Here is a 21,021-nt window from a genome sequence, read left to right as displayed (position 1 = left end):
ATGCATCTATATTTATCAAGACTCTGTTTCTTAGAGTTTCGGTTACTGTTGAGCCGTATCACTCCTTACTTACAGTTCGTTACGACGAACTGTTTGATGATTCGTCTTAGACATTTGAACGACTATTCGAGGCGGATGAGCATTCACCCAGAATATTCAGAGGGTTTTAGATCAAATAGAAAAATCCGTATTTAACTTAGAAGCGTATTTACTAGTTACAATTAAACATTGTTTGCAGAAATCACTATGAAATAAAATTAAAATTAATAATAAGTGTTGTTGAAATAATATGTTGTCCAGAAAACTTAGAATATAGAAATTTGAGTTTTTTTTGTTTTTTTTTAGCGACTGAAAACTATTTTTATAAACATATCAAATAAGAAACCAAAAAATTTCTCCAAAGACCCGAAACTATTTTTATAAACATATCAAATAAGAAGCCAAAAAATTTCTCCAATTACCCCTAACTATTTTTATAAACATATCAAATAAGAGCCCTAAAATTTCTCCAAAGACCCCAAACTATTTTATAAACATACCAAATAAACGGACAAACAATTTCTCCAAAGACCCCAAACTATTTTTATAAACATATCAAATAAGAAGCCAAAGAATTTCTCCAATTACTCCGAATTATTTTTACAAACATATCAAATAAGAGCCATAAAATTTCTCCAACGACCCCAAACCATTTTATAAACATATCAAATAAACAGTCAAACAATTTCTCCAGAGACCCCAAACTATTTTTATAAACATATCAAATAAGAAGCCAAGAAATTGCTCCAAAGACCCCAAACTATTTTATAAACATATCAAATAAACAGCCAAAAAATTTCTCCAAAAACCCCAATCTGTTTTTATAAACATATCAAATAAGAAGCCAAAAAAAAATCTGCAAAAACCCCAATCTATTTTTATAAACATATCAAATAAACAGCCAAAAAATTTCTCCAAAAACCCCAATCTATTTTTATAAACATATCAAATAGGAAGCCAAAAAAAACTAGACCCCAAACTATTTTATAAACATCAAATAAACAGCCAAACAATTTCTCCAAAGACCCGAAACTATTTTTATAAACATATCAAATAAGAAGCCAAAAAATTTCTCCAATTACCCCTAATTATTTTTATAAACATATCATATAAGAGCCATAAAATTTCTCCAAAGACCCCAAACTATTTTATAAACATATCAAATAAACAGTCAAACAATATATATATATATATATTTATATATATATATATATATATATATATATATATATATATATATATATATATATATATATTATATATATATATATATATATATATATATATATATATATATATATATATATATATATATATATATATATATATATATATATATATATATATATATATATATATATATATATATATATATATATATATATATATATTTTTTATTATATATATATTATATTATTATTATATATTATATTTAATATATTATTATATATTATATTATATATATATATATATATATATATATATATATATATATATATATATATATATATATATATATATATATATATATATGTATATATATAAGTAGTCCAAACCTAAAAGGGTTCCCTGAACAATATTAATTAAAAAAAAACAACTTACTATTGACGCAAATATTTCGGTTCAGAACGGGGGTACAGTGATTAACATATTGAAACAATACAAATAAGTGAAAACGAATAATAATCATTAGACTCGTTAATTGACTTCAGATGACAATTTGATCTCAATGATAACTACACTATTGAAAAAATACATTTATATAAAAAATACATTTAGCTTATGAACAAGTAGCCATTGTAGCAGAATTCAAAACAAATAGAAAACTAGCGGCATAAGTAATAATCAAGATTTTATGCATTTAAAACCATCTGCGGATTAATGTAGGGTTTCTGTTGAAAAAAATATGAACCAAAAAATTAAGAGAGAAATTTGCAAGCTTTTGAGTTGAGAGCTACCCAAAGGAGCTCACACTCTTTTTTGAAGTTGTTGCTCAAGAGCGATGATGTCCTTATAGGTCCATCCACAATAAGATTTTACTGACGCTGAAATTTAGCTTGCGCTAGTTTCCACCAATTAGATTTTTCGTAAAACCTCTGATGGTCAAAAATCTTTACGAAAAATTCCGATTGGCTCAAATTAGCACTAGTTTAATATCGATATTGGTAAAATTACCGTAAATGGGCCTTAAAAAAAAATCCTGGTTAAACCACCGAAAACCCATTAAGCTCTCGATTATGACTATTGCTGGCCAATTACGATTTCCTTCCAAAAAATTTTATTTTTCCAATTATAATTATGTTCATAAGGAAAAGAAACTTTCGATTAACCAATTTAAATTTAATATTTTCAATCTAGTAAGTATTATAAGGGTCATAAAAAAAATTATAAAACTTAATTTTTCTGAATAATAATGTAGTTCACAAAAAAATGAGATAATACTGTTCATACGAACTATACTGATGGTCTTTTTACCCTTTTTCAAGAAATCTGTGATTTTACATGTGCAGTGATATTTTATATTCAATCAATACTTCGCTCCTAACCTAAAATGATTCCCTCAACAATATTGATTTTAAAAAAAACTGACTATTGACGCAAATATTTCAGTTCAGAACGAGAGTACAGTAATTAACATATGGAAATGTTAGAAATTAGTCAAATCGAATAATTACCATTATTAACTTCAGATGACATTTATTTTATCAATAATAACTATACTATTGAAAAAAAAACCTATAAACTTGTTGACTTTTATAGTCGACGGAACTAATACGCTACTTGCAAGATTTACATCCCAATAGAAAGAATAAACAACAGCTCTGCTAATATAATAAATACAAAAGCCCAAGTAAGCCCAAGTTGAAGTACCAGTCATAAAACACTCGCATTGCATGCTCATGCGCAGAATGTATAATATGCACACCACTGATGAAAATGATGCAAAATTGAGAACGGAAAGACTCAAGACAACAACGGTTGTATTTCTAGTGCATTTTCAAATGTGCGTTTACCAAAGGTCAAATTAAAAAGAAAATAAAAGAGCTGGAGCCGCCTCTAGTTTACATTCAGTTCTAAAAGAGCTTAACAGAGAGTCAAATTAAAATTGTGCAAACTAGCAGTAATTTGGTGATAAGAACACGAGACTATCCAAAAAAAACTATATCCTAGAGGTCTTGGTATGCGCTCTATATTCTTCTTTGTGTATTTTATATTTTCTTCTTTTTTCTATATTCTTTAATACTTAATCTCAATATTCCACATTTTTTCTTTTTTCCATATTCTTCTTTGAATACTTTTTATTTTCTTCTTTTTTCTATATTCTTTTTTACTTATTCTCAATATTCCTTATTTTCTATATTCTTCTTTCGATGTTTTATATTTTCTTCTTTTTTCTATAATCTTTTTATTTATTCTCAATATTCCATGTTTTTCTTTTTTCTATATTCTTCTTTCTATATTTTATATTTTCTTCTTTTTTCATATTCTTTTTTTACTTATTCTCAATATCCCCTATTTTCCTTTTTTTTCTATATTCTTCTTTCGATATTTTCTCAAATTGCGTGAACTCAGTTTGACTATTATTAAGCCTCTTGAAGATGAGCTGTCTCTTTCTCCACGTTTTCTCGCGTTTTCCATGCTTACATATTTTGAGAGACCATTCTGCTGATTGCTCGAAGCACCGAAACAAAGAAAAAGACTTCACAGTAGCAGGCGTTAATAAACCCAATCCTATCAAATGTGTTTTAACCACCATTCAAACAGTGTTTCCCCTTCTATCAATTTTTCAGGAGATCCACTCAAGTCCCAATCCATCCCCCTACAAAAAAAGAAGATACCAAAACTCTAGATCTACAAGAAACACTATTTTATGCTCATTCTTTGCTTTTAACATGGCTGATAGCTATAATACAAACATAAAAGAAAATTAAAAACTAGTTCTATCGAAAATTATACCGAACCCTGGGAGCCATCTATGAATTTTCTGCCAAAAATCAAAGGAATGTTAAAGATCTCTCAAACAGAAAAATGGAGACACTATTCTAGCTTGGAGTACTAAACCCAATAAAACGCAGAGACAGAAACTGCAAGTGAACACGAAGACAACTCAATTATAATGATAAGGGGGGGGGATGAATTCTAGTTTTTTGCATTAACTATAGACCTCAAGGCAAGAGCCAATCTGAAAGCATACCCTTTACTCATTCATGAGCACATATTGGTAAATGACTCTAAAGCGGAGCTTATGCTATTTTCTTACATTCTCCGTAAGTTATCAATTACAACAATGTTAATTTTCAATCTGAACGTGCACAAATATATATTATTCCTTAACAAGAAAAAAAAGATGGAGTTAAGAATTATTCAGCAGGAGTAAAGGGGCTTAGATTCTTGGAGCCCGCATCAAGACCACTAATCCTTTGCATTCTACAATAAAGATTCCTTGTACATTCTACATTTTAAGTCAAGATTCACAAGATTGATATTAGTTTTTTTTCTTTCTTCAGTAAGTCTTAAAAATCTGATTAACAGGGGGACAAAAAAGAATAAAATAGTATAATAAAAATAAAAAGAATAGAATAATAAGAATAAAAAGAATAAAATAATCATTTCCAAAGATTGAAAAACATAATATAAATATTTATTTAAAATGTGTTCTCAGAAAATCTTCTAATGAGTAAAAAAAAGGATTTGCCAAGTGCATACACCAAATATTGCTAGTTTGCAAAAAAAAACTACAACACCACAATCAGCCTCAGGCGGTGATAAAAGTACTCAGCCCTCTTCAAGAAAAGATGCTACTGTGGCGTCACCTCGTAACACAAAGATGCAATTATATAAATGTAAGCGCTCCAATAACGTTGGAATCAGCGTGAGTCACTGTTGCCAGATTGGAATAGTTTTTACCAATCTGGCTAGTATAATTATAGTTTGGTAGAAGATTTCTTCGAAAAAAAAATTTAATTTTTAGCCAGCCAACTACGAAAACTAACTTAAACTGGCAACAGTGAATCAACGTGAGTACACGTCTCAAAAGAAGAGTCGGTCATATTAGCATCTCCTTACTAGTTCATTACATTCCGGCCACATGCTTCAAGCCGTGGAAAAGAAAAAAATAATTTATTACTAGTGAATTTTTTCCCTTTTTTTTCGGACGACGGTTTCAGGTTCCTCCAATTGATAGCTGGAAATTATAAATTCGTATAAACGACATAAATAATAAATTACACTTAGAATACATCCAAATTTAGAAAATAACATAATTTATAACAGCATTCAGCAGTCATGGGCACCAATTAAGAGTGACAAAAACGAGGGATAAGCCTCTCTGCAAGCATTGTATGTTGCAATAGAGAGAAAATACACCGTTTATTTTTAATTAAAATCACAAAATTAATCTGGGTGTTATCCAGTTACCAAGCTTGTTAAAGAACAAGCATATCTTTTAGTAAAATAATAAAACAGCATTAATAAAATCTCATTTTTAGTATCAGAATTTAAAAACAAATCTATCTAAAACAAATATCTTTAAAAACAAATACTATTTAAAAATTCTAGGAGCAAATGCTTTTCTTAACAGCGTCTTAAGATCATTAACAGACCATCTAATCTGCTAACTAGAAAATTTTCAGTTTCAAAACATATTGAATCTCCCGTCAAAACCTTTTGTTCGCGAGGACAGAGGTTCGAGTAGTGGTGTCACTGGCTATTTAGTTTGAAATAGGGGTCAATGGCGTGACTCTGCAAGTTCAGCCAGAGTCGACCCACCTCCAAAGGGTACTCAAAGAAATCTGGGGAGGGTAAACAGGAAGAGAGGGCGAAATCAAAGGAATCCTTGCCCCGAAGCCCCCATTCAACCTCCTGGCTGAAGGGCCATGAAGCGGAGATCCCCATCGCCGTTAGGGAGTATAAGGTCCAATGCCGCATTCTTTGCTTATTTTTTTTCTTCACTAGAAAAGTCTAGATGGGTACCCATAATCTTTAAATACACCGTTGAATACTCTAAGCATTCTAATGAAGAAGATACATATATATATATATATATATATATATATATATATATATATATATATATATATATATATATATATATATATATATATATATATACTTTATTTGTAATATTGATTTTTAATACTTTTTTTGTTATTTGTAAATTTTTGACAACCAAATTCTGTCACTGCTGTTTTTCTACAGTATTTTTGAACTCAATATCATGAATTTTGAAGAAAATTCATGATTTCCATGGCTTTGCCATGTACATGTCATGTCATGGCATGTCATTTTTGCCGTATCTTGGCAGAAAAAAATAAAAATGATCGCTTGTTTGATCTTCGTTCGAACTGTAATTCCCATTTCGTTTTTGTTTCCATCTAGTTCTCCCTTCCTCTTGAAACTGAAAGCCAGAACGCCTAGCTAATTCTCTGCGGTGGCCTAAAGTATATTTTACGTTATCTAGATTACGTTACGTTATTTTACGTATCACTACTAACTTTGGACAGCCATTTTTTCTTTATTATAGATCGCCTTTTCAAATTTTTAAGGCTGAACACGCAAAAATAAAAAATAAATTAAATAAATTTTGTTGGACCCCGTTCGGAGACGCTATGAATTCTTGACCCCGGAAATTTCTCTATCTTCGTCAACTCCGTTTCAGTAGAGCTGTCTGGATAACCAAAGCTGAACACTATTAATTATCTAGGTCTTTTCAACAACACATGACATATAAATGTGCTTTCCTATCTCCAACAGTTTACTTCCTGGAAAGTTAGGATCTGTCCGACAAAACAAAAATTGGATTACCTTAATTCTAAGTAAAGGCAGAGAAAAAGTTATCCTCCTACTTATAGATGAATGGAAGTGAACATAAGATAAAGAGAACGATATCACAAAACGAACGGTACAAATTCTCAAGAAGTCAAACATTTTCCTTTCGGCACAATTAACTTTTTCCCCTTTTTAAAACATACTTCCAGCCTAAATTTCTCTAACGATGTAATTTCATATTCAGAAATTGGGCTATGGTTTTTCATCCACTCAAAATAAGTTCCAAGATCTGCATAGAAAAATACATCTTTTTATGTAATATAAGCATAATCTTGCCCTTTCTCCCCCCACCCTGCTCCCCAAAAAAGAACAACAGCTGGAGTGGCTTTGGTCCACAATTTCCGTAGATGATTTGTTGCATCATTCTTTAGTCTACCTGTTATTCAGCAAAAAGTTTACAGCTCTATTTCATTTTAGCAAAGAATTCAGCACCGTTTGCAAAATTAAATTTCCTTATTATATCTTCCCGACTAAAATATTTGTAAAATATTCTTCAAAATTTCAGCGTGATGAGTAATGACTCTTTCTTCTCATGAAATAGATAACTTGAAGCTTAGTATGAACAATGTATTTTTTAGTATATCTTAGTATACCGACCCCCAACTGTTTTTAATATTATTTTTATCAATTTATTTCTATCAGAGGCCCCTAAAAGAGGGAGTTCACCCCCTATCTCCTCTAAGTAAAGGCAGGTTTAATATATTGGTAATATATCTGTCCTAAAATAGTCCCAGGCCAATTAGCTCATTTTTGCCTACAGATTACCAAATTACCGCAATATATTGTTTCTCTTGAGCGTGAACGCACATGAATTTCGGTATATATTTGTATAGGAGCAGCATTAGCCGGTAAAACAGGTACTTATAATGGCCCTATAGACAAAGGTCTCAAGAAAACAGACAACTGTCAACTTTTATTATTGCGACTATCACAGAGCTAAGAAAAATTGCTAATTCTCCTCTCAATTCCCTTGTCTAGAAGTTCTAAACTTCCTATAAACAATTCTATTCGCTTCACGATTATATTGGGCTTCATATTCCGCAATGCGGACTTTCTAGAGAAAATCAGTTTCTTACAGCATAAAGGCTTTCTTGTTTAGCTTTCTCTCTATCCTGACAATTTCGGATACAGTTTCAGAAATTAAGATAATTGTCTGGATCAATACCATCGATATTACCAACAGGTTAAGATCTAGATCTTAAAACAGATTTTGGAACTGTGATTTGATCTTAGAAAGAAAGTAATAAGAAAGCTTAGGCAAAGTGTAAAAAAGATATTAAAAATGAAAAGCAATAAAGACACTGGTGAAAAACTGGCAATCATCATGACAGTCATGACAGTCACGACATTTATCATCATGACATTCATGATCCAGTCTACAGACCTAACAACTTTATGAACCGCTCAAACGCTATTTTAACCAAGTAAAAAAATAAATAGCAGAAAATCTAAAAAAATATAATCAGTGAAGATTTTAGAATGTTTGCTGTTTGCTATATTGTTGTTATATTTCAGCTAGCTTGAAACTGTAGAAAACATTGACAAATATACTTTAGAACTAGATTCTCAAAATGTCAAAGTTTCTAAATTTTATATTTTCGCTGTAAAAAAGAAAAAGCTTCAGTTAAAAAAAAAAAAAACTTAAAAAAAGAACCACAGAATAAAGTAATATTCATTCGCAAAACTCACGCGTGTATTGAGGTACACAAGGACTGGGTTTCTTCTTCTTAAATGAAGATATAAAAATTACGATTTTTAAAATTCAAGGTGAGAGGGGGGAGGGGCTTTCGATTTTTTAGTGAAGATTACAAATACTATTTTCATAATTTAGGGGGGGGGTCAATTGAATCCCCTGCCCTCCCACATTTCTGCCCCAGATACTAGCTGCCAGCAGGTACCAACAGGGTTCTGATCTTAAATGAAGCTAGTTTCCTTGAAAATCTCCAACAATTCAAGAAGTATATAGCATTATTAAGTACAACTACTGGAGATTTCGACGATTTACAATGCATATACAAAACAATATTGCCATCTAATTTTGAATAGTACATAAGAAGATTTGTCACTGAGCCTTCGGTAAAAAAAAAGACTTGACGTTCTGCTGGCGGGTAGCACGTCAACAAGATGGCAACAGAGAAAAAGAAGCACGCTGGAAATAAGTGGGCTTGGTCAGATTGACTTTTAAAAAGGACCAAATAGACCTCTGATTTACATTTCGTATTGCTAAATAAATTCCTCTCAAATTATTAGGTAATTAGATGTTGAAATGTCATACCTTTGACCCTCTTTCATTGAAAATGATTTCTACATCCAGAATTGAACCAAATTGCTGAAAAGAAAAATGGTCGATTTCAATTACTTTTGAAATGAAAAAATTAAACTTGGTAACAGAGTGTATATGCCAATACACCTAAAGGGCCGTACCTAAAGAATCTGATCTATTCCATAATTTGAGCGATTTCCAAGTCTGAAAATAAAATCACAAGACCGAATCTAAAAAATAATAATAATGAAATAAACAAAACTAGAAGACTGACTTCACCAAAGATTTCCACTAGAAAATTTTTCTTTTTTTATTACTTTCAAAAACTTTTTATTTTTATTTACCAAGTTTCCTTACTAGATAGCTAAAACAATTTTGCAATAAAAAAAATCGCTTAAATAATTAAAAAAATCAATGATGAAAATGCACTATCTATAATACATACGTCACCAAGATCATCCGATCAGGTAAAATTCAAACAGAATAATTAAATGAGAAACGGAAAGATGCTTAAATACAGAGTATAAAATCATGATAATATTTTTTTTTTCTTCCAGAGCTCAGGGCCTTATTTAATATATCGTTAATATCATATATCTTTGCAAAGATGAGGAGGGGGTTTCGTACATTGTTTGAGCCGTTGCCAGGGGTTCTCTACGATAAAGGAAGGCATAATCTGCAGTTGATACTTCCAGACATCTTAAATAGTATGTCACCACATTTTATCTGTAGAAAAGCGAGGTATCTAGAAAATTTGTTTATTAAAAAAAAAAATCCTAGCTTATTAAATAAATGTAGCGTTTCATTTAAGTGGATTGATTGTGATAGGAATTTAGAAGAATAGAGATCGCTGATATAATTTATATTATTGGTGCTTTTTTTGTGCATGCGGCCGTATTTTCGGCTTTAAATTACATTCATCTTATCTTATATTAGGTGAATGACCAATCGCTTTCATGAAAAATAGATTAAAGACGTTAAATGATAAAAAGGCATTGATATGACAAAAATTAAGTGACATTTGAGACAATTGTTCATTTAAGACGAAAAGTTAAATGACAATATTTTTCTTTGATCTATTTATTATCATTATTTTTGTAGAAAATCATACTCCACATGCTAATGATGTTATGAAACTCTAACAATTTTTTTTTTTTTTTTTTTTTTTTTTTTTTTTTTTTTTTAAGGGCGGGCGGATGTTTTTCATTCAGATTTGAAAGGTCTCACAAAAAATTCGGTATTTATTTAGAATACTACAAGGTTTCTTGTAGATTTATTTAGAATACTACAATATTATAGAAATGCAATATGCATTTCTTCTGTCACCAGGGCCAATGCCCCTAGGCACCCATGGAAGCTGGGTTTCAGCTTATGGTGCATATTTTTTCATAACTTACTTTTCAAAACATTGCATTATCTTTAACTTTCTGAGGCTATGAGAAAATCATCCCAGGAATAACTGCTTAATTAAAAACGAAGTTCATAGATGTCTCTTCTGAAGAAAAATTAGCTAAAAGCATACTAGAGGTATGGTGGGGAACATATTGATCTCAACGTGAATAAATATGTTTATTTATGCAAATAATAATCTTCACTTTAAAAGAACAATATTTAGGTATGTAGCCTTACCTAGAAATAAAAAAAAGAATCTAGAAGTCTTTTTTTTCCGAAATTCTCAACATTAGAGTATTCTTCGTGTCAGAAACCTATCTGGGATAAATTTTAAGAAGTTACTAATCAGAAGGGCTTATTAAAAATTTCTTGGTATGAATAAAATGACTGATAAATTAAAATATAAAACTAGTTCAAGTTGTTAAAATATAGATAAAATATAGAATTAGAGAAAATAAGGGATAGCGGAGTAGGAGATTTGCTGTAATAGACAAAAGATTCAACTGACTATTTTTATCTATTTTCTTGTCTTCTAGGAAGTTTTTAGCATTATATTTTCCTTCATTTCGGAAGCATGTCACTGATATGATTAGTAAAAAAAAAAGGAAACAAGAAACATTACTGCAGATCTGAATCTGAGAATTCTGATTCGGAACGTGAAGTCAATAACACAATTGACATGTGTTGGAGACATGATTCTTCCTTTCCACTTTCAAGCTAACTATTTTGGAAAGAAACCAACACTAAATCTCACTTCTAAAATATCCTCAACTAAGAAATCGTGGAGATAGCATCCATAAATAAAATGAAAAAATACGATGAAGTTTCTTCTTTTTCTTGGAGAAGGGTCAAAAACGGAGAAAGAAAATAAAACAGATATCATCTTATCCAACAGACGGGCACATCATAAAGCTTTCATTTGAAGATAGTGACTCCCTAGACTCCCTATTGCTTGACTCCCTAGTAAGGAGTGGATGGCAAATTTAGCAAAAGGATAGTAAATCAGGCTATTGTGCTTTGACATCACCAAAGCATTCCACAGACAATAGCATCGTGGCCTACTAAAGAAACTTCAAGCACTGTCCACAGACATCTGTTAAAAATGATCAAGAGCTTTCTTTCAGATCATTCACTGCGGGTTGTTGTTGACTGGCTTCATTTCCCGCGAATATTCAATACAGGAATGCGCATCTTAGGGTAGTCTTTTGGCACCTACAGTCTTCATTCTCTACATAGTCGCCATTGGAAACAACCTTGCAAGGCCTTTTATCACTTCGTCAACGATACCAGGACACGCGTAACCATCCCAAGACACGAACACCAAATCAAAGCCTCCCTGCCCTTACAGACTGATCTTTTCAAAATTAAAAGTGGTCCGAAGCATAGATGGTAAATTTTAATGTGTCAAAAAGGAGCTGCCGATCAAAACAAAATAATAAGAAGAGAGAAACAGGATTTACCTGCTTTTTCCCAAAGAACATAGGGAACAGAAGAGTCCACTCTTTTTTAATCTTTAATATGGCCAGAGGCAGCCGTACTGGAGGGCGGAGCCGGACGTCGTGGTCATAGTGTCGCGACAGCAACAATAATGTAGCCTCATGATTTTTATCATATTTTAGCGTGACTCTTATACGAAACGCTGACGCCTCAGATAACAAAGTACTACTAAGTTGAGCTACAACAACAACAAAAAAGCTTGAATTAAGTTGCAACTTCAGTTTCTATTCTTCAAGTTCCTTCAGTCTTCAAAGACTGAAGTTCTGGATTTCAGACAAAATTTCTTATAACTTTTTGAAAACTGCTGAAAATTTACCAAAAAAAGAGAAATTCCAGTTGATATTACATTAAAATGCCGGGCCCTGAGTACCGACTGCATACATATGACAGAAAAGCATCGTCAGGAAATTTTTTCTGCATGTAATCGCTAAGAAACAAAATTTTATTTTGGATTTATTTTCTTACTTAGTTTATATAAGATTTATTCCATATATTTCGAATTCTGTCACATTCAACATAAAATTATGCATAACTCATATTTTTATCATGGTGAATAAAAAAAAACTATAAAGTTTGTTACTCGAAGGAGCTAGATGGCGTTGATAGTTTTCGTCTCCTATATTCCAAACTCACAACTTACTTTTAATACTGATCAAAAAGGACTAGCCCATGGAAATCGAAAAGATTTAGAACTAAAAGCATTTTTAAGGAATCTGACAAGCATTACTAGAAATACTACCCCTACTTCAAACAATTCAGAATACACATAAAACCACAAGCATCCGATTGCATATATATAAACTAGTTGTAAGAATTCACTAGCTTCAATGAGTTTTCTAGAGAGGTATTTCCATTATCAACCCCCCCACTCAAACCCCGTCTAGGCATTGAAAGTACTTTTATTCTAATAAAGAATGGCCATATATATATATATATATATATATATATATATATATATATATATATATATATATATATATATATATATATATATATATATATATATATATATATATATATATGTATGTTTGCCCGAAAAGAGTGAAATTACTACTTCTAGTATATTTCATTGATTTAATTTGCATAAAAAAAATATAAAAAAGCTAATTCATAATGCTAGAGCCTAGTACCTAGATGAATTTAACATAAAATAATATTTCTTTATAAAATTCACTGTGAAAATCAGGAATATGTAATGTCAGTTTTGAGTTTAAAACTTAACACTGGATTCGCTGTACCATTAGCATCATGTAGTTTGACAAGCAAAGAAGAGAAAAGTCATCACTCTCCAGTCTACTTTTCCATTTTCAGGAAAAGACTATGAGAAACGCTGATCAATAAAAAAAAGAATTCCCTGGCGACAACTCAGCACCAACTTTTCAAGAATGAAATTTGGAAGAAATATATTATGTTTGGGACATGGTGATCTCTTATTTCATGGGATAAAGAAAAGGGAAAAATGATAACTAATCAAAAATGAAAAAAAAAAATCTGAGATGACAATTTTAAGTCAGACTTAGAGTAACAAATAAAATAATGGCCAAAAACAGGAAGTTTTTCTCAATTGTCTTAAAAGGAGGGTTCCGTCCAAGCACTCTTACCCGTTCCTAAGACATTACAGATACCTTTTTTTCTTTCTTTTTTTTGATAACATGGATGTAGATAGTGTCTTCTTATTTAGATCAACATACCCCTAAACAACTCCTGAAATTTCACCTCAACACCCTTAGCCTTTTCGGATGCACCCAGGATCAAACATTATCCCCTTTCCCAATGATAACCAGTAGTCTTGAAATATCGGTAGAGGGATCATCCGAATAAAATTACAAAGTTTGAGTGTCTTTGTTAAGTAATACATTATGCCTCCCACATTCATTTTCGTAAATTGACGTATCCTGCCATCAATCCCTACATGTTGGAAATACTTTTCTTGTACCATATTCCATTTTAAAAAAAAAAGATATATTTTGCAATGTTTCACTTTTATAACACAAAAATGTTTCAAGGTCATCAAAGGTCAGGTTGCTCTAGAGGGAGAAGGAGCGGAGGTAGTTACTTCAAAATACCTTCTTGGGACATATTTTAGTCTGATATATTGGGCTGAGTGCCACTTCTAAGTGAGCTGATTGCCAAGTTGCAGCTCTTTTGGAATTCTTTTCAATAAACAACATTGCTAAAACCCAAGAAAGGGTTCGAGGTGCGATTTATCAGAAAAATTATTTTTTCGTGATAAACCATGTAGGTGCTGGGGCTATATATGTTATGAAGGAGCCTAGGATTTTGAATTGAATATATGTTTTATAATGAAAATTAAATTCAAAGTATACCAGAAACATTATTTTTTAGTCTTTTTTTGAAAAATACATTACATTCAATTGCATGGCCCATTTTCAAAATCACAGCACGTAATCGGTTTGAACAATAAAACAAAATAGAAAAAAATTTCAAATCACAAATCTTCAAAAAGAGGGGGGAAAAGCCACAACATGCAATCATCTAGATTGTAACCCTTATAAGACAAACCTAACAAAAGGCTTTTCTACCATTTCATAACAACCAAAGGAGAGCTATACCCCTTGATCCCTCAAAAAGTTCAAAATTTTCGACAACTATTAAATTTAGGTTTTTAGTATGTTTTTGGTTTGGTTCAGAATAAAGATAATCAATCTGATTGCTAAAACAGCAGGTCAGGACTAAACATGGTAGACCCCAAATATAAGTTTAAAAAAAAAGAAGAATAAGAAAAGGAACCCAAAGTAGTATTTGATGTTTGGACTTTATAATCATTTAAATCTTTTCTTCTTCTTCCTTTAATCTTTAAGCTGCAGCCAACTAATGCAGAATAATAGGGCCTATGAATACCAAAAATTAGACGTATGCAGTGATTTAAAAATTCTTCGTTATAGAACACAAAAAAAAGGTAAAAAGCCAAAAATGATCGAAACGATTTCAGTTCAAACAGAACAACATTTCCACCATTTGTCCTAGCATTCTAAAACTTAGATACAACTATACACAGCAACCGCCCAGCATATGTTAATTGACAGACCGGACAATCTGTGAATACTCGTGGAAACAAAAAACTTTGACCTTTTATACTGCGCTTGCTACGATCCAGAACAAGTTCATATAGCTATTTGAGCTACATCCAACGAACTTGATGGCCAAGAACCAGAACCAACACGCATCACTAACCAAAATCAATAATGCAAAAACCACGAAAGGAACAAATAACCAAGAACAAGTTTCATATATTTAGTACTATAGTTATAAAATTTTGGAGGGCGGACACTTGATTTACAACTCGTTTATATCAAACACAAATTACACTTTTTATTGATATAATATAAAGGTGTTTAAATTTCAACAAACCTGTTAAGGCAACTACGCAAGAAGTCATTTCCCAGAGAGCAGCGAGAGTTGCTCTCTCGCTGCCCCAGAGTTTTATACAAAGCTGAGAAGTAACGTTTCTCCAGATCTCCCTAGCTTGCAGTAACACAAATATTCCGATGGGTCATTCTATGAAGGTATAATTTACTAGGGTAATTTTAATGTTCCCAAATACTTAAACCTATAATTACCCCCGTCTAAACGTAAAACTAAAATGCTGTTCTACCATGTTTCAGCTTCCCTGAACTCCTCATTTATTACAAATACAAAAAAAAAAAAACATTTCCAATTAACCAACGGAGAAAAAAAGAAACTAAATACACCAATTCAAAAATATAACTAGTTTATTTCCGAGAAATATTCTATAGTGATTGTCTTATTGATTTTGTGTCAGTCCGAAGTGATTTATTATTATTGACATTGCTTTCTCCTGAATAAACTTTATCCCAACCCTCTCCCATTTAATTTTGTGGTTTTGCCAAATATGAAGTGAGCTATCCTCATTTTGGGAGTCAGCCAAAAAAGAATCCTAAAAACTGTAAAGAAGATAAGCAATGGAAATTCAATAAACCACTTAAGACAAAGATCAATAATATTACATTCATTTTCATCATCTTAAGACCCTCTCGAACGACAGGCATAAAGTAAAAAAAAAAATATGAAGACATGTGAAAAAAAATTTGCTTCCCTCCCCTGATCAAAAATTTGCAAGTACCCCTTTCTCCCCAAAAAGCTTCTACTGAACGTTCTGTCTTGATCCAGAAGCCGTAACTTAAAACAGTGTATACTTAACAATTTAAGGATACATTTCGCCACCTTTTAAGGATACCTACTGACTGTAATATCCACAATAAGGAATACCAAAAATTTTCGCTTGTATTCAAGATTCAATCATAAAAATGTATACTCTCTTGTGACGATCGGAAACCAACTAACTCTGACTGTGGAAGTACTCTGGGAAACTACACATTATAGATGGTTTAGACATTAACCAATTATACAAATTAAAAGTATATTTCAATAAATTGTTTACTTTTTAGATTTACATATTTTCTTTTTTCGTCTAAAACGTCCATTTCATTCTTTTTATATGAACGTAACATTAAATGTTTTAATCTCTAAATTGATTACCATTAGTAAGATATAATAGTTCGCTGGTACCTAAAAACTATTAAGGATTTTGAAATAATTTAAACATCGTTGTCCCATGTACAACTTTAAATCTCTGAGGAATGATATATCTTTCTTTTTACTCTTTTTGTTTCTTTTTTAATAGAAAATATCTTTTTTTTCAGGGGGGGGGGGAGGAGGGATGAGTACTTCAAATTTTGTATTTAGGGGAAGGGGGAAATATTTTTATCTGGGTCTCACAAGAGTATAAGCTACGCTTTTATTCAATTTATTTATGCCCGTCACCCAACTGCCTTTGTGGCTAGTTTCGACAGGGAAATATCAATAAATATATCAAACTTTGAGTTTTTCAAAATCTTCAAATCAATAATTCCGGTAGAAAAAACGAATATTTCAATTTTCTTTTCTTTTTTGGTGGAAACTATGAAGATAGCCAACATAACAAAATATTGATGACAACGACATACTGAATCTTGTTCATCTTAATAAAAACTCAGATTCCCCAGCTTCCTCCTGCCTCCTGTGAAATTAGCAAATTTTCTTATAGGTCATCCCCAAACGTTAAAAATGTTTTCTAGAACTGTTCACTAGGGACTCAAATCTATCAGCCTTATACTTAACAATGGATGTTTCAAAAGTGGATAAATTTTATCTTTCTATCCACTTGGTGACAACGAGTTTTATTTTAGAATTTTTTCAAGAGCCTTTCCCTTCCCGTCAAAGCCAAGAAGTCAGTTCTAAAATTAGCAAACTTCAAAATTCCCCCACCTTAAAGTTATGTTTAAACGAAAGGCGGGACTTGTCACAAAAGCATGGATACGAAACTATCCACTATGGAATGCTGGCACGAATGAATAAGGTGTTACGACATGCAATGTTATCCAAGGTGAAAAAATTGGTAAACAAGTATCCCTTAACTAATTAGAAACCCCTGGAACATTTTCCTTATTCAAAAATTTAGGAGTTCCTTCTATGTATCCATCATAGTAATTATCAAATACTACTCCCGTAACTTAATTAATTACTAGTGATTACATGATTGTTACCATGGCGGTGAAAACCAGCAATTAAAAATGAATAAAAGAAGAAGTGACTCCTAAAGCTTGGAAATAATTTAAAAAAATGTAAATTCCTACAAAACCTATGGGGATAATGTTCGTATGCAGCCTTAGATATTCTGTTCTAGTGATGGTATCAAGGGGGTCTTTTTAAAATTATATACTAAGTTGTTAAAGTGTTCTTTAACTAATTGGAACACCTGAAAAGTTTTCCCAATTATAATATTTAAGAGTTCCTTCTATTTCTGTTTTAAGTTAATTATTCAATGTTACGATAATAATTAAATTAATTGATGGGAATTTCATCATTGTTTCAGTGGTAATGATGATCTAAAAAAGCAATTAAATCTAAACGAACTAGTGCAATTGCAAAAAAGTGGAAATAATTATATGCTGGGAGAGGCTCATCCAATAATAATTTACTAAAAGCAAGGCTCAAAGAAATGATGACGATTCTCTCGATCAGAAAGATATTATTTACAGTATGAAAAGCAAATGTTTTCCCAAAGAGACAAAAACAGATTTAATTTCATGGAAATGTATCAGAATATGAACTTTGTTTTTACAATGAAATATACATACAGGGGTTCATTTGGAGATTAATTTTATGGGGAGTACATTTAGATAGATCAAGGAGGCACACTCGTGCCTCTATAAAGAGGCGACACACGACAATGTTAAGCGATCTTCGGTTCCAGTGGTTGCAGACGGATGGGGAGGGATGCATTTCGTAGCCCGAGCTCCAACTAAGAAACCTGCAAAATTTCATCCCCCTCCAACTTTTTCTTCATGGGGAAAATCTGGCCGAAAGTTTCGACCTGTCAACCCAAGCCCCCCTTTAACGTTGTCCGATCGGGCTGAAATTCACAAGTTAAGGTCCCCTAGGGCCCAGGAGCTTATCCGCGAAATTTCAGCTTGATCCGATAACTCCTTCCCTGTTTTCCAGAAACCACGCATAGCCACTTAAAATTCATTTACTTTTTTTTCCTAGACGCCTACAGGTCACATCCGACATCGGATCTGGGTGTACGAAGACTCATTCGATGCGGAATTCTCCGAGTAAGTGCCCATGAAAGTTTTGTAGGAAAATCTTAACCCCCCGAAAGTTTCGACCCTCCAACCCCTCCCCCCCCACCCCTTTTAACGTTGTCCGATCGGGCTGAAATTCACAAGTTAAGGTCCCCTACGGCCCAGGAGCTTATCCGCGAAATTTCAGCTTGATCCGATAACTCCTTCCCTGTTTTCCAGAAACCACCCATTAGCTATTTAATTAACGGATTTCTCTCCATAAGAGCCCATGTTAATTTGAAATTTTTAAAAGCAATTGAGAAGTTATATTTACACATATGCAAGTTATTAGCTCAGTTGATAGAGCGTGAGACATTTAATCCTCGGGTCAAGGGTTCAAGTCCCTTACGGGCGGTTTTTTTTCACAACATCAAAAAAATTTTGATAACACTTGGACAGCTTATCATTTGAGAGATAACAGAATATTAGCTTCTTATGAGCAAAAGAAACATTTCGGTCATTCTATCATTTTTTTTTTCTATTTTATACAATGATTTAAAAGCGGGGGGGGGGTTCCTCTCCTAATTCCTGTACGAGGAGTACAGGAATTATTAAATTACATCCACCATGGATTGTAGAAAAACGTACAGAATTAATATGAAAAAAAATTAAACCTGTACAAAAGAGTCTTTAAAAGCGGGGGGTTTGCCTCTCCTAATAGTCTTCTTATAGTCCTAATTTTTTTCTATTTTATACAATGATTTAAAAGCGGGGGGGGGGGGCGGCAGCCACCCAAGTTCCTCTCCTAATTCCTGTACGAGGAGTACAGGAATTATTAAATTACATCCACCATGGATTGTAGAAAAACGTACAGAAATAATATGAAAAAAACTTCGTTTTCTTAAAGAGTTAAAGAGGCTGCGTCCCAAAGTCGAACCTTAAAACGTACAGGAATTAGAAGAGGCAGTTGGGGGGCTGCCGCCCCCCAAACCCCCAGCTTTTAAAGACTCTTTTGTACAGGTTTTTTGTGTTTTTGCTAACCCCCCGCTCTTGGCTTCGGAAAGGCCCTCTTTTAATTAACAAAAAATTGAAATGAATGAATAATGGAATAACTTCGAAAAATGTTAAACACAAGAGGACAGGAGAACCATTGCGCCGAAACTAGTAAATAGTAACAATGAAGTCCCCTCACAAAAAAAAACCTGTACAAAAGAGTCTTTAAAAGCTGGGGGTTTGGGGGGCGGCAGCCCCCCAACTGCCTCTTCTAATTCCTGTACGTTTTAAGGTTCGACTTTGGGACGCAGCCTCTTTAACTCTTTAAGAAAACGAAGTTTTTTTCATATTATAGAAACAAGAGGAGACAGGACACGTTTCCCTCTGCTGGCTTAGATAGAACATATAGATTTGAAACTTGCACTTGAAACGCCAAAGGTAAAGAACTAGCACCTAAAATGTCTGACCACGTTATATTTTAATATTTTATTAACTGAATTATTAACATAATATAATAAATATTAACATATATTAATATATTTATTAAAATATATATAAATTACTAACATAATATAATAAGATTATTATTATGTTATATTATATTATCTTGTATTAACTGAACTATTATTAACTTAAATTAATTACTAACGTTACATTAACTGAATTTTTGAAATAAAAGAAGAAAACTGAGAAAGTGTACTTAAAGACTCTTTAAGCACAGGTTCGGGGAATTCAACATATGGTATGAAGCAATTGTCGCATATAATCCTATATTTTGTTTCTTGTTTCGAAAATTAAATTTTTAACCCACTTTCCTGCTGCATCGCCCATAAGCTGTTATAGCACCAGAAACTATGTAGACTGTACTTTCCCGGATTTATTACTAATAGATTAAAATTTTCTATTTTTGCAAGATGAACAAGAAACAGAAGCTAATGTTGGAAAAACTGATGGCAGTAGCATTGTTGAATAATATGACTGGACAGATAATGGTTCTGCATTGCTAATGTGCTAAATCATATATCTTAAGGATTGTCTATAGGTTTTTTAGACGAAATAGCTTTGACTCTCACTTTAAAATTCTCCTATTCCAGAAGATGGCAAATTGAGATAGGATCTTCTTTCCTTGAAGTAGTAAATTAGCTTCTTCCACATAAAAGCAGTTTTTAATAAGGCTGATTCAAATTGTCTTGATCTAAATTAATTATACAATTTTTTTGTGTTTCACACCAAAACGTGCTGACATTAAATACATAATTTTGTATTATTCAAAACGAAAACAGTTCAAGTTTCTACTCAATCTATGTACGTTACATAAAAATATTGTTCTTGAGCACCCTCTTATGTAGAAGGGTAAAGGACGAGATTAAAATTGTGTCATCGGCATCCAGACTAAGTAATTTATAAACATATTCTTTTCTT

General features: G+C 32.0%; 1 protein-coding gene across 13 annotated transcripts in view; it reads right to left on the bottom strand.

Moving 5' to 3' along the window:
- Window positions 1–21,021, bottom strand: part of LOC136039799 (RNA binding protein fox-1 homolog 3-like) — a 242,340-nt gene that overhangs the window by 40,224 nt on the left and 181,095 nt on the right. For all 13 annotated transcript variants that reach the window (XM_065723687.1, XM_065723688.1, XM_065723691.1 and 10 more), the window contains one exon: window positions 9,143–9,196. In XM_065723687.1, the coding sequence (XP_065579759.1) occupies window positions 9,143–9,196 (54 nt within the window). The remainder of the gene's footprint in view (window positions 1–9,142; window positions 9,197–21,021) is intronic.

The sequence above is a fragment of the Artemia franciscana genome, chromosome 20 (genome assembly GCF_032884065.1).
Source record: "Artemia franciscana chromosome 20, ASM3288406v1, whole genome shotgun sequence".
In the NCBI taxonomy this organism is placed as follows: Eukaryota; Metazoa; Arthropoda; class Branchiopoda; order Anostraca; family Artemiidae; genus Artemia; species Artemia franciscana.
This window is presented reverse-complemented; position numbering and strand designations above follow the sequence as displayed.